The sequence below is a fragment of the Centruroides vittatus genome, unplaced genomic scaffold (genome assembly GCF_030686945.1).
Source record: "Centruroides vittatus isolate TY-2023 unplaced genomic scaffold, ASM3068694v2 scaffold_1152, whole genome shotgun sequence".
In the NCBI taxonomy this organism is placed as follows: domain Eukaryota; kingdom Metazoa; phylum Arthropoda; class Arachnida; order Scorpiones; family Buthidae; genus Centruroides; species Centruroides vittatus.
In genome coordinates, this window is record NW_027122670.1 from 1,309,366 (window position 1) to 1,324,166 (window position 14,801).

Below are 14,801 nucleotides of genomic sequence, written 5' to 3' on the forward strand. Positions count from 1 at the left end.
AGTACCTATACTTTCCAAGTTCTTTTGTATGGCATAAATGGATTATGACTCAGTCCAGTCACTTAACTCAAGAAACTGCCTTTTATGTTTGAATGCTGTCTTGAAATAACTGAATTGATCTTCTAAATGTAATAATTTGCATGCAAGTGTACAGTATATATCTACTTTACTCACTCAATCACTTTTTGGGATGTAAGCATTAAACTTTTTAAACACATGATTTATTAATGTGTGTAAATATTTTCATGAAATTGATAGTTTATTATGCTCCATATTTATTTATTAGATTTTTATGTATTTAAACCTGCATGTTAGATTTATAATTTTTTCATTGTTAACAGGAGTAAAAGATCATGATATTTTTATTTTTAGGTGGAAATGAAGAAAGTGCTGATCAATCTTCATTACCTCAAATTGAAAATTCTATGATTGAACAAAGTGAAAATAGACAGACTTGTGCAGCTGAAGCTTTAATAGAGTAAAACTTTTAATTTTTATTAATATTTCTTATTTTATTAAATATGTTTTCAAAACTAAATAAGATCCAAGTACAGAATTTGAGTTTTATTTACTTAAATACTTCATATTTTGGACATTGCATGCATGTATTTGTAACGGGTCTTTCAACATTTTAAATTTTATGCCATTTTTTAACTGTCAACATACAACTGTCATTGTGGTGACATTTGAGAAGTAAAAGCTAGGTGGTTTTCACATATGGATTGATACACACTCACACAACTCATTGAAATAGTGAAAATTCACTACAAAAATGGTAAAAATGTTGCAGAGACAGTTCATAAAGTTCATATTGCTTTTGGTCATCATCAAGTACAGTACCTTCTCGCATAGCTATAGTGAATTTAATCAATAAATTTGAATGCCTCGGACAAGTTAGTGATGTGAAGACTCCAACTCATGCTCATTCGGCCAGGTCAGCTGCAAATATCACTGCTGTAGCTGAGAGCCTGTCTGAAAACTGAGGTTTGTCCATTTTGAGACGATCACAGAAATTGGGGATATCACAAGGCAGTTTGCACCACATTTTGCATAAAGATCTTGGCCTACATGCTTATAACTTGCAGTTGACACAAGAATTGAAGCCAGCAGATCATGCAGAACTCCATACATTTGCTGATTGGGTGCTGGAATTGCATGAACAAGATCATGATTTTTTAAACAAAATTATTCTGAGTGATGATGCTCATTTTCATCTGTCTGGGTACGTAAACAAGCAAAACCGGGCCTCTGAAAACCCAAGAGAAATAGTCAACCTCTCCAGCCACGAGTGACAGTTTGGTGCGGTTTTTGGGCTGGTGGTGTAATTGGGCCATACTTTTTCAAAAACGCTGCTGGTTCGACCATTATAGTGAATGGATTGCGTTACTGAACGATGTTGACTGCTTTTTTTTTGGCCTAAAATTGATGCTATGGATGCAGATGACATTTATTTTCAGCAGGACTGCCCACCTGCGCACACAGTTCATGAAACAATGGCTCTATTGCATGAAAAATTTCCTGGACGTGTGATTTCTCAAAATGGAGACTTCAATTGGCCGCTTAGATCATGCAATTTAACACCATTAGACTTGTTGATTTGTTCAAAATGACAGGATCTACAATATTATTTAGCAATAACAACAGATAAAATAGGCCAATAAGTGTGCAATTTCTTCATAATATTGAAGAAATTGCAAAGGAAATATGAATAGAAATGTATATCATTGGAAACTAAAATTTCAAAGTAATCAGAAAGCCCAAATGACTAAAGCCATGATGCAGATTGTAAGAAAACTGAGTGTGTTAACTGTGATGCAAATACTTTGAGTGAACTGCCACCTGAACCGATAGATATTGACTTGGAATTTGATAACCACCAAAACTTTATTCATTTACGTCTTATCCTTCCTCTAATAACAGAGAGATGGATTCACACTTTAAACATTTGCGATTTTGCCCCCCACACAACGCTCCCAATTTTTTTGACCTGCATGGTGCAATTTACTTGATTTTTATTTGTTGTATTCTTTGCTGCTATCCACATGTAGTATGTGGAGATAGTAATCCTGCCAGTTTTGACTGATTAATGATCTATGATATGTCTTCTTTTTCAAAATTCCATGGGCCATCTGAAGTCCACATTTTTCAGAAATATACCAAAATATTGCCTTAGAGTTAATGTTGGGTTTTTAAAAACTTCATTGACAATGACCCGCTTTTCTGCCAAAACTTTACCACTCTCATTGTAAGTTTCAGGGAGTGATGGGAAGAAATGTAATGACCTTGAATGGTTCAAAAATAGCATACATTAAGTGATTTCTCCCCCTCACAGTGTGTGCAATTTGTTCTGTTTAAATTATTTTGAATTTCCTGCCTCCTCACTTTAAGAAAATTTGGTTTTACGACATGCTGCAAGTCTTTTTCTTAAATAAAATTTACAAATTAATTTAAATAATTTTAATAATGTAGTATAATAAATATTTAATAATTTAAATAAAATTATGAAACTGTAATGTAGAAATGATATGGCTAATTATGCAATCAATTTTATGCAGAGACCTTAATAGGTCAAGGAACAATGTCATAATTGGTCAGGGAATCACAGATGTAATTACCTATATTGACCCTATATATTAGAATTTTTATATGCAAAAAATTTTTTATTTCAAAAAACATTCTTAACATAAATATTTTAAATACTTCTATCAACAATTGTATTAATATTGATTTATTACATCAAAAACAAAGAAATTATAAATTTTTTTGCATGGGTCTAATAATTTGGAAGGTACTGTATAAAGTAAAAATATGAAAGAAAATTTAATTTCAAACATTAAGAAATATTAATTGAAATTTTAAATTTGGTGATAATTTTCAATTTTTATTAATAAAAATCAAATTAATGTAAATTATTTGTTTGTCTATATCTATAAAATCAGAAAATAGATAGATACAAATTTAAATCCTGCCCTAATTACAAACTAAAATATTTCATGTAATTGTGTACACTCAAACCTGTTTTTGTGCGGTGGATAGGGACCACATAAAAGAAAACGCATTAAAAAAAATTGCACGAAACTTCACAAGTAGCTATAAAAAAATAGTTTTCGCAACACAATTAAAAAGTATTTTTTTTATGCGGTGAATAGGGACCGCATAAAAAAAGTCTCACGTAGAAAATAACTCAAAACCGTACCAAATAACTAGGAATTGCTTTTTTAACTCCTTAGGCCTTTTTCTGCAATCTCTAATAAGAAAAAAAATCCTCTAAGAATTTTATTTTTTATATTAATTAATTATTTCCACTTAAATACGAATCTAACATTAAAAAAATTTGCCAGGAAATAATTCCCGCAAAATAAACACCCTCCCAAAAAGTGATTTTACAGGAAAACTATATAAAAAGTTAAAAATAATTGTTAAAAAATGATTTTATTTGATAAATATAGCTGCAGGAAGTGTTATTTTTTCATTTAACAGAGTGAAATTTCACACCTACAGTCTACATTTAACACAATATTTCTGATTTGTATGCTACTAAAATATGAGGGAACCAAAACAAAGGTATGAGAAAAAATTTTACTGAATAAAAAATTAAAAAAAAACCTGCTGATGTCATAGAAAACATCCAGTAGAGTTTTAAAAAATTTTATAGAAGTCAATTATGTTCCAATTTGACTGAAATTTTCATATACTGCACAAAAACAGGTTTGAGTGTATATTGTATTATATATTATATAAATAATGAATTAAATTAACATAATTAACTATTATAATGTTTTATTAGTATAAATATTAAAGTAGTAATCTTGAAAAATTACATAAATTAAATTATATTTGTATTTATTCTTAGTGCCATCATTAATAGAGCCACAAATGAAAATATGGGGACTCCTTCATCAGTCTTAACAGAATCTGATTTCTCAAATATTCTTGGAGGTAATATTTTATTTAGTAATTAGAAAATTTCTATAAAATAGACTAAAATATAAATTAACCTTTTGTGTGTTTATATAGTTTAAGCACACATTTTCACTTGTTGAAAGAGTGACAATTCAAGTACATATTATGTACAATATGTACATAATATGTACAAGTACATATTATAACATTCAAGTACTATTAATACTTGAATGTGTATGAATATTACAATATTTTGATTACCAAGAGATGATTTAATCTATTTATTTATTTTTTTTTAATTCAATTTCATGTTTCGAATTATATGCTTTTGTGTCCTTATCTTATAATTTAGTACATAAAATGTCTACAAGGACTTATTTTATCAGTAGGTCTTACTATACCAGTGACCTGGTTCTGCAAATTTAAGAAAACAAATCAGAAAACAGTCTTTATATTTCATTTGTTTTAAAGGTTCACTCAAAATATAACTGCACTTTAGATTTTTATTTGGAATTCTCCTCTGTATAAATTTTAGTATTGTGAAACATTGATGTATATGTCAGTACGGGAAAATATGCAAGAACGAATGAATATGATAGTTTTGAAGAGATCAATGTAGTATTTAAGGTTTCTAACAAATAATCATTTCTAGCATCTCTGGTGGATTAGTATTTTGTCTTAATTGTAAATTTTTTGTTAACATTAAATAATTATCTTGTCATTTTTTAAAAAATAATGCAGTTAATTCTATATTATATCGATGTTCTAAAAAGTTAATGTGTAACATAAAAATAGTGTAATAAAAAATAAAATAGGCAGCTGAATTAAATATTTAACTCATACAATCTAGTATAGCCTTGCTAATATCTTATTAATTTTATTTATTTTATTTATTTTAATTAGATGTAGAAATTCCAGAAGGTGTTGATCCCTCATTCTTGGCTGCATTGCCTGAAAATATTCGACAAGAGGTTATAGCTGAACAACTAAGACTACAGAGATTACGCCAGAGAGCACAAGCTGCAAATAGCCAAGCAACAACTGAAGGGGGAAATTTTACTGAAGTGAACCCAGAATTTTTAGCTGCCTTACCACCAAATATTCAGGAAGAGGTAAATCAATTTTTTTTAAATATTTGCACAATGTTTGAAATGCTTATATAAGTCAAGAAAACCAACTGGATAATAACTTACATATATATATGTATGTATGTATGTTAGTGTTAAAATATTGTACTTGCTTTTGACAGTCAAGTATTATAAATTAACATCTTCAAGAATGTTTTTTGGGCTATTTAACTAAAGTTTAAGAAACTAAACATGTAACATAAAACTAAGTTTTAAATTTCTTTACATGTATAATTTATGAAGTGAAACTTTTAAAACATTTGATACATATATGTATTTTTACTATTTGTGAGTTTATCATCATTCTTATAATTATTTATTGATTTTACAAATTTTATATATACTTAAAACATACTGTATATATTTATAATTTCTGCTAATTTTATTGTTATATGAACACTTTCTGATATGCTCTAATTTTCACTGTTATAATACAATGAAAATTTTTGCAGGTATTAGCTCAACAAAGAGCTGAACAGCAAAGATTAGCAGCACAAAATTCAAATCCGGATACACCTGTTGACCCTGCTGGTTTTATTCAAACTTTACCACCTGCATTACGGCAACAGGTAAATAATCCAAGTGTTTTAATCATCTTGATTTAATAAAATGAACATATTTTTAATTCTATAAATTTCTAAAGGTTTTGGCAGATATGGATGATAGTCTTCTTGCTCTACTCCCTCCTGACTTAGCAGCCGAAGCTCATGCTTTAAGAAGAGAATTGGAAGCTCGTCACAGACAGATGCAAGAACGTTTTCTTTCTTCCCATGCTGGTACTGCCCTCTCCCGTATTCTCCGTTCTGCAGGTAGATCTCTTGTAATTACAGGATCTTCACCAGGCAAAAATATATCCAAAAGGAATATGGAAGTAATATGAATGAATATTCACTTAATGGCTGTCAGTTTTTGTAGGTTGTTTGGTGTAAGTTGGAATGTTTCTGCCTGATATGAAGATAACCTGTGATATTTTTTGTTATTTTAATAATCACAAGAAATTAAAATTTTGTTTTAGCTAAAAGTTACATTTTTGAATCAAGTAACTTGTTTGCAGAATTACTATTAAAATTCTTTAAAATACCAAATTTAAAAATATAAACATGTAATTCTATCACGTACATAAGATTAATTAAAATTTTAATGAAATATATAAATCATATTTATTTTATATATTTCTATCAATAATTTTTAAAGATTTTGCAGATTAATTTTCAAATAATTTGCAGTGAATAATTTCATTCATCATTTATATCTATTTAAGCATTTATTTGAAATAGAATATTTTAAAAAATGCAAATTTTGATCAATAAATGAATATAAATGTTTTATGTACTTTTTTTAAATAATCAAGTATGCTTAGTTTTAACTTCTTTGAATTTGTACTTTTGCTTTTTGGAATATTTTAATCATTAGTAGAATTTTGTCTTAGTCAATACTAAAATGTTTAATGTTTAGGAATGCTCACTTATAATAGTGAATCATCAAATGTGATTGTTCTGAAAATGATCAAATATTTTAACAAATTAGAATTATAAAAATAATCAAGATAGCATTAAATTCACTTCAATGAAAAAAAATAGGAATTACTATTTTTTTACATTTGTTGTATATTTGAATAATTTTTTACTTTTTTAGATGTTATTTAATGTATAGAGATATCCATGTATTAACCATTGCACTACTAAGGCATTTATTTTATTTTTTTTTAGCACAAACTGTCATTGGGGCATTTTTTAGCACAAAAACTACCTTCAAGAAGTAATTATATTTAGCAAAAGAAATACAAATTAATGTTGGATTGAATGATAAACATTACTGCAGCCAAGAAAACATATTTTATTTCCAGTTCTAATCAAAACACAAATAATTAATGCTATTGCTATATTGCAAAAAAAAAAAATTGCACTAAGAACGAGTGAGTACGTTATACAAGAAAACCAACAACATTAATAAACACACTGAAACATCTACAATGATACTCGGATGCTTTCTCAGTAAGAAACATTTTGGAAAATCCAGAAAAGGTGGAAAAAAATTTCCTACAATAATGTGGGCTGAGAGAAATAAGTCAAAACATCTTCTACCAAATGAATTTGCCACATTTTTTTAGATACCTTGAATTCAAATTACACTGCTATAATGTATGTGTGTAAGCTCAACATATTTAACAATAATTGTATTTTTCAGAGGTTAAACCAAACAATTAGTAAAATAAATAACCAAAATAAGACATGTTGGCACAAAGTATCTCCCTTGGTAGCACAAGAGTTAATTATTTCTCATTGTTATAATTATTGGTCTATCAAACTGGAAAAAGTTTTAGAATATAATATTTGTTTAAATGTTAAGAGAGAATTTTTAATTAGAAGTAAAACATTGATGATATTTTGATATTATAGCATTTCCAGTAATCTTTAAAACAATTAAAATTATTGCAAGTATAAACTTTACAATACAAATGCATGTGCACACAGCTACATAAAAAGAATCATTCTTTATCGTACAAAGGAATATTATCATTTATGATAAATTTACTTTAAGGCTTTAAAGTTTGTTAATATTAAGTTATATCTTTAAAAATTAACCAATTCAACGTTGAAATTTTTCTTTGTTGCCTGTGACACCATGTTGAATTTTCATCGATGTTAAGCCTAACAAATTTTTTTTTTTTAAATAATAATTGTGGTTATTCTGTTGTTAAAAAGTATTTTTTTATGTTGCACAAACAAAATAAATATATTGAAATATATAAAAACAAAAAAATTATATTTTTAAAGTTCGTTTTAATATAAAAATTGTGACGCATAGCGACATCTAGTATCAAAAACTTTCCGATGCAGACACGAAAATATTCTGGATCGTCCACGCAGGTCAATGAGGTCAACACGAAAATTTTCGGGAATAACGCAGGACAGGTTAATGAAATTGCAAATATATAAATGTTAAACTTTTACATCTGGTATATGATTTTGTTAAACATTGTCTTTCAGTATTTTTTTAAATAATTCATATAATTTCAATCACCTTAATATTAATGATTTTTAATCAGTATCCATCTCCATGTTGCATTTACACATTATTTTGATCTTTAAAAATTCTGAACCTCCTTTTTTCTTGTAAATACAAATCTATTTAGCTCACTAGAAATGAAAGTGATTGACTAAATTGATTTATATTAAAAATGTTTTTAACTCTCTTGTATTGAATTCTTGTGTATGATAGCCTTCTCAATGTTTTTTCATTATTTTTGTTTATGCAAGACATAAGATTAACAAAAATTTTATATATACAAAGATGTCAAATACTCTAGAATAATCTTTTATGCTCTTGAATAAGCGCACTAATGCATGTGTGGGAACAAGATATGTAAATGTAACTTAACAATTTGTCTGTAAATGATTGCTGGTGTACTGAGTTTTGAACCAATCAGTACATTCAAACTAATGACATGGAATGCACAGATAGTAGGTGCCTCCAGTTTGCAAATAGCTAGCTAAGAATCTGTCTAAAAATTGTTCCTGTGCATAACCAAGCTGCATGGTCTCACTAAAACCTGTCTAAAAATAACTCTCATCTAAAAATTGTGGGCTGTTGTGATATCGCAATCATGTATGATGGTAAAGCCCAAGCAAAGTTATCGTAATGTGTATGCATGACATAGACAAAATGGCAGATTCTGTTAATTATACAAATTTTATTTTATTGAATAAATATCAATTTAAATTTATTGTAAAAATGTTTCAGATGATAATTTGCAAACATTAAAACTTACTTTAAAGTGAAATTAAATAGTTCATGAATATTTTAAAATTGGAGCAATGGCATTATATTGGAAGTGGAAAAGATAGGGTTATTACTCCCCCATTCACGTCACTCTTCAACCATGACATACCATCCCGTGCTACTGATGGTTCCTCTCTCAGTTGAAATCTCTATCTGTAAACAAAATTGTTTTATGTATGAAGTTTTACTAATCATCCCAATTTGAACAGGATAGTTCTGATTTATCGATAAAAATTCTAAATTTTACACTAAGCAAGACAGCAAAAATCTGATTTTAGACTTTATCAGTTACTGATATAAAAAATATATATATTAAATAATATTTTATGTAACAGATATGCATGCATAAATTCCTTTCTTGTTTTTATTAAAACATATTCAGATGTAACAGATTATAGTGTCAATGTAAATTAAATATACTAATTTTTGGTGACATCAAAATATGAACTATAGTATATCAGTTATTGTTTGATGTGATTTAGGTTTTAATAGTGTATCCACAAATGTAACAAAAACTTTGTACTTGGATTAAAATTGTGTAGTATTTTATTGAATTAATGTTTATTCACAGCATTGCATTTTCCTGAATCAGTTTTCTTGTGATTTTTCAAATTCTGACAGTTGGATAGTATAAACAAATTGGTTATTGATGTAATATATAATTAAAAAAGCTAGTACAATGTTTTACTGTTTTTTTTTTCCCTTCTTAACAATAGTATTCAAATATAAACCTCTTTCACATAGTTGTTTCTATACATTGAGGAATACTTGTAAATAGGCCATAATCTTTAAGAATTCAGTATAAAGAACTATTTCTTAATATCCCCCCTCTCTATTTATGAAGCTGAAATATTGATATTTACAAGAATAAAATATTCTAATTGTGATATTAAAATTTTCACATACTTTGATTAGATAATACATAGGTTCCAGTCTTGTTTCTTTGTTTCATTAATGGTCTCTTTTTCACAGAACAAGTGCTATTGTTCAATGTTGATAGTGACTTTAACACTATTTTGTTGGGCTGCAGGCTGCAATTTTAAACTGCAGACCTATAAATTTTCAGTGGTGCTGTCTGTCTGTCTATCCTTAATCTCAAGAATGGAGTTAGATAGATGAAAGTAGAAAGTTTAGGAACCAAAGTCCTCACTTAACTATATACAAACTTCCAGAGTCATATTATTTCAATTCAAAAATGTTCTCTTGAACAGAGTTAGATAACCTGCAACATGGCACTGTTGTTAACAGGAAAAGTATGATGTACTGGGGCAAGACACTACTAATATCAAAAGTGTTGTACATTGAGATCTAAAAAACTGAAGCCTGGCATTGTGATGGTGTCACAATAAATAATTGCTTGTTTCCTTGAGTAATTCTTTTACAATTTCTTTAATTAAAAACAATTTTATTTTACTTGTTTTCTATTTTTATATTGTCTTAGCTAAGTCTTTTCATCATTAAATGAAGAAATGTTTGATATTTGTCTCTCTCTTTCTTCTTTCATATTGGTGAATAACATAAATACTTTTAATTTAATTTAAATCTGTTTGTTGGTTGGTAAATGTTGTTTTTTTTTTTTTTTAGCATTTCACTGTTATTTGGTGAACATGGATAGGTGACTGGATTAGGCTGGAACAAGTTATAAATTTTGACCATAAGAAATAATTAAAAAGATTATCCTTATATATTAGATTTTTATTTACAAAGGCTGATAAAAAATATCTAGGACGGAACTTAGGCTGCCACTCCACTAGCGTAAAAATGGCTGTAAAACCCCTTGCTGTAAAAGCTTTTAATCACATGACCTATTTGCATTTGTGCTTGGATTGTGGTGGCGGTCTGGCTAGCGAAGTTTTTATGGCGACGGTGCTGTTGAAATTACGCCTGTACAGTTGTATACGTGATATATCGATATAAGGACAATGATTATATTCTACGAGTTTTTTCTGTACTATAATTACAAATGTAGTAAAAATAATATCTTTACTTTCATATATTAACTTTTATTATCGTATTATTAAGGTAATATACAGCACTTATAAGCTTAGCTTTTTTATAATATACTTCTCTAAGTTGAAGGATTTTCCTTTGGCTGTCCACATCGCATGTTTTAGTCATCCATTATTATAATTGGGATACCTCTTGTCGTAGATACATGAATACTTTCAGATGTTTTTAACAAATCTTTCCAGATTTATTCTAGAATAGACTTGAGAGAACATACACAAAAGCTTGTTTTTCACCATTTTCGCACCGTGTCACAATGACCTAGATTTCACTGATTTCTGATTGGTGGATGGTACTGTTTTACGGTCGTATTCGCTTCAAAAGTTCAACACTGCTCAACTCACTTTTACGTTGGTTTTATGACCTGCTCAGGTGTAAATATCATAATCATGTGATTAAAAGCTTTTACGGCCGTTTTTGAGCTAGTGGAGTTGCGGCCTTACTGTAGGAAAACAAAAGCAATTATTGTTACTAGGAGTTGGCTATTTTCTAGATGTATGCAGAGATTTCAGGGATTCTTTCACTTTTCCAAGCATATCTGATAGGGCTGTTTGAGAACAGCATACAACAAAATGTTAAATGACAACAGTATCTCTGCAATGTCTCAACATCATTTCTTGTCTAGGATGATTTTGAACCTGGGAAAAAGAAAACTTAGAGGATGCCAAATCTGATGATGTTAGGTGATGGGAAACTATGGAATGTTGTTCTTGGATAAAAATTCCATGAAATTCAGAGCTGTGTGGCAGGGCATGGTGCATATAAGCCATTACCAAGACCTTTTTGGGGAATTTCCAACTGAACTGCATCTCATAGGTACTGCAAAACAATTTCAATAGTTTCACTGATTCGTGCTGTTGATCAGCTTTTGTGTGGGTCATCATCAGTTGAAGTATAGCCATTTTTGAAATGTTTTGGACTGTCCAAGAGCTGTTTTTCCAAATACTTGAAGTATTTTTGTACATTTTGGCAACTATCTTAGTTTCCAAAAAAAACTTGATGCAAACATGTTGCTTGTTCAACTCATTTATTTCAAAACACATTAAAGGGAAACAGACATATGCACTGTAGTTCAACTCACTGATAATTCAGATTTGCTGTCACCTGCTGCTCTGACATATGATGTCAGGAGATATAGTGAAATATCTCTATAATTTTTATATCACTATTATTATTAGTTCCTCTATAAAAAAAATTCTCTCATATTTTTGATCAATCTTAATGAGAGAAGTTTTCAAGAATGAAGTATGCTTACAAATCAGGATTGCTCTTTATTTGTTATATATAGGATTATTTGTTTGTTAATTCTAAATAATTTAATTTTGTTTCATGAGAGAAGAATTTTAAATACATCAAAAATCTAATATTTTTATACAAATTTTGAATTAACAAAGTAGTAAAAAAATAAGTTGAAATTATCTGAAATAATTTATCTCTAAGGAAAATTACATATTAATTGCTTCATAATTTAAATATGTAATAAATTTCTGAAATGTTTTTCAGAATCCATTTCTTACTGACTATATAATTTATTTTATGATTATTTTTGAGTAATAAACTTCTGAATAATTTTTAAACTTATTCATTATAACTTTATTGTAAAAAAAAATTGATAGCCTCTGTTATATATGATTTAAATTGTAGGGATTATATTCTTAAAATTTAAATCATTATAATAATTTTTAAAATTTTTTAAATAGGTGGTGATAAAAAAAAAAATGTGTGTGTTTATAATTACAAAGAGTTTATATCTTATAGGACGAATGGGTACTAGATATACGATACACACTGTTCCACAAAGAGGCCAATGGACTTGGAATACACTTTCTCGGGGTGCTGGAAGTTCAACAGCTGGAACTGGGGGAATTCAAAGTGGATCTTTACCCAGTTCGTTGCGTTTACGTGGAAGGCAAATGTTAGATCATGAAGCTTTATCTTGTTTGTTAGTTCTTCTTTTTGTAGATGAACCCAAACTAAATACTGGTCGTTTACATCGTGTACTTCGAAATTTATGTTATCATGCCCCTACAAGGCAATGGGTAATAAAAGTAAGTGAATATTAATAAAATTTTACTAGTGGCCTTTCATACCTATTCTAGGATTAAAAGATAATAATAAAAATAAAAAATAATAAAAATAGAAATGATATTTACTAGATTATTCCTCTTAATTTAAAAATATTTAATATTTCCATGTGGCTATTTTACAATTGTTAAAAATTATATACCTGAACCATATGTAAGTTACAAGAAAATTTTATTCAATTTTAAAATATTTATAAGTTAGTTTAATAATTCAGTTACCATAATTTTCTGTATTGATTTTGCATGGGAAGGTTTACATTAATTTGTTGATTTTGGTTGTCATGTCAAAATTATCAATTATTTTATATATTTATTATATCATTGCATTTGTTAAATTTTCAACAAATATCTACATGAGTTATTTTAGACAGTGTTTGGAAGAATAAATGTTAGAATGGAGTTGATCTATAAAAGGACAACTAGTGTAAATTTAGTTTTTTTGAAAACATTCTCTTTCTAACAAAGTGAATAAATTTTAACTTTTTTTGTGCTGTTATGACAAGTGAAATTGCATTATAATCAACCTTCTTATATTTGTATGTTCAAAGAACACTGTTTATTGCTAATAATGTTAGTTTATAAGAAATGTAATTATATTATTTTAAACAGTTATTAATTTGTAAGTGGATAGGAAAAACATAATAAAAGTAAAGTTTTGACTAAAGAGATTCGATAGATATCTTTAGCAATGAAGCCATATTGAGGATTGTAAATTTATGAGATAACAAATGTTATTAATCAACTAATTGAACACAAATCTATTTTCATCATTTAGCACTGTTATTTATTGATTTATCTGCAGTGTTTCATTTAATTTCTTGTTTGTAAACTGTGTCTTTCATTGCAGTTTGTATATTTATTTTTCCAGAATTGTATTTAGATATATTTCTAATATGATTCTGTTTGGTATTGAATTTTATCAAATTAAAAGCAAATTTTTTTTAGAAATCTTTCTTAAAAATTTACATTTTAAAATTATCTAAATGTGTGGTATGATTCCAAAGGACTTTGAATAGTTTGCCTGAATAGTTTAAAAACCAATGTGCAGCCATCTTAAAACTAATTCCTTTGGTGACAATACACTTTTTTCCAGTGCTCATATGGCTTCTGGAAACATCGCTGTAAGCCATCTTTTGCAACATTTTGTAATACCTGTAATGTTACTTTTATTTCATTTGATCACTCAAAATGGCATTAAAATGATATGACACTGTTTATTGCAGATGACTTGTGCATACAGCACATATCTGGATGTAAAATCTGGCAATTTAGTTTATTTATCCATCATAAGCAGCCTGAGATCAGTTTGAGTCATCAAATGAGATAAAACCAACATTGCAGGAGGCATTACATCATGTACTTTGAAATTTATGTTATCATGCCCCTACAAAGCAATGGGTAATAAAAGTAAGTAAATATTTATAAAATTGCAACAGATTGTTTACAGCATTGCTTTCAGAATCTATACAAGCACTGAAAAAGTGTATCATTGTTGAATGGGATTAGTGTGAAAGTGGCTGTGCATGTGTTTTAAACAATTCAAGACAAGGAACTTTACACCAATTCCCTAAACTTTCAGATATAACTATGTACCGTGTCAGTTTTCCCCAAGTACAACAATTTTGTTTATTATAAGTGAACGAGGTTAACTATTTGCAATTATATTTTAATAATCTATAATTTTATTCCTATGATAGGCATTATTATCAGTCCTAGAAAGAACTAAAGACAGCAGGCTCCAAGAAAATAATCATGATCATTTTTCTGAAACTTACCATCGTGCCAAAAAGTCAGTTGTGAAAACTTTTAGTCATACATCTGAAAATATTGGCCCTTCAAGTCACAGGTATTTAAATTTAATAAAAACTTAAATATTGGAATAAAGTTTAATGTTGAA

General features: G+C 28.2%; 1 protein-coding gene across 6 annotated transcripts in view; it reads left to right on the plus strand.

Annotated features, from left to right (window-relative positions):
- The window catches only part of HUWE1 (HECT, UBA and WWE domain containing E3 ubiquitin protein ligase 1), a 202,847-nt gene that overhangs the window by 168,039 nt on the left and 20,007 nt on the right, over positions 1-14,801 (plus strand). For 5 of the 6 annotated variants that reach the window (XM_067284115.1, XM_067284119.1, XM_067284120.1 and 2 more), the window contains 7 exons: positions 373-478; positions 3,854-3,939; positions 4,807-5,015; positions 5,483-5,599; positions 5,674-5,839; positions 12,579-12,868; positions 14,602-14,750. In XM_067284115.1, the coding sequence (XP_067140216.1) occupies positions 373-478; positions 3,854-3,939; positions 4,807-5,015; positions 5,483-5,599; positions 5,674-5,839; positions 12,579-12,868; positions 14,602-14,750 (1,123 nt within the window). The remainder of the gene's footprint in view (positions 1-372; positions 479-3,853; positions 3,940-4,806; positions 5,016-5,482; positions 5,600-5,673; positions 5,840-12,578; positions 12,869-14,601; positions 14,751-14,801) is intronic. The other variant, XM_067284118.1, reaches the window with a different exon arrangement.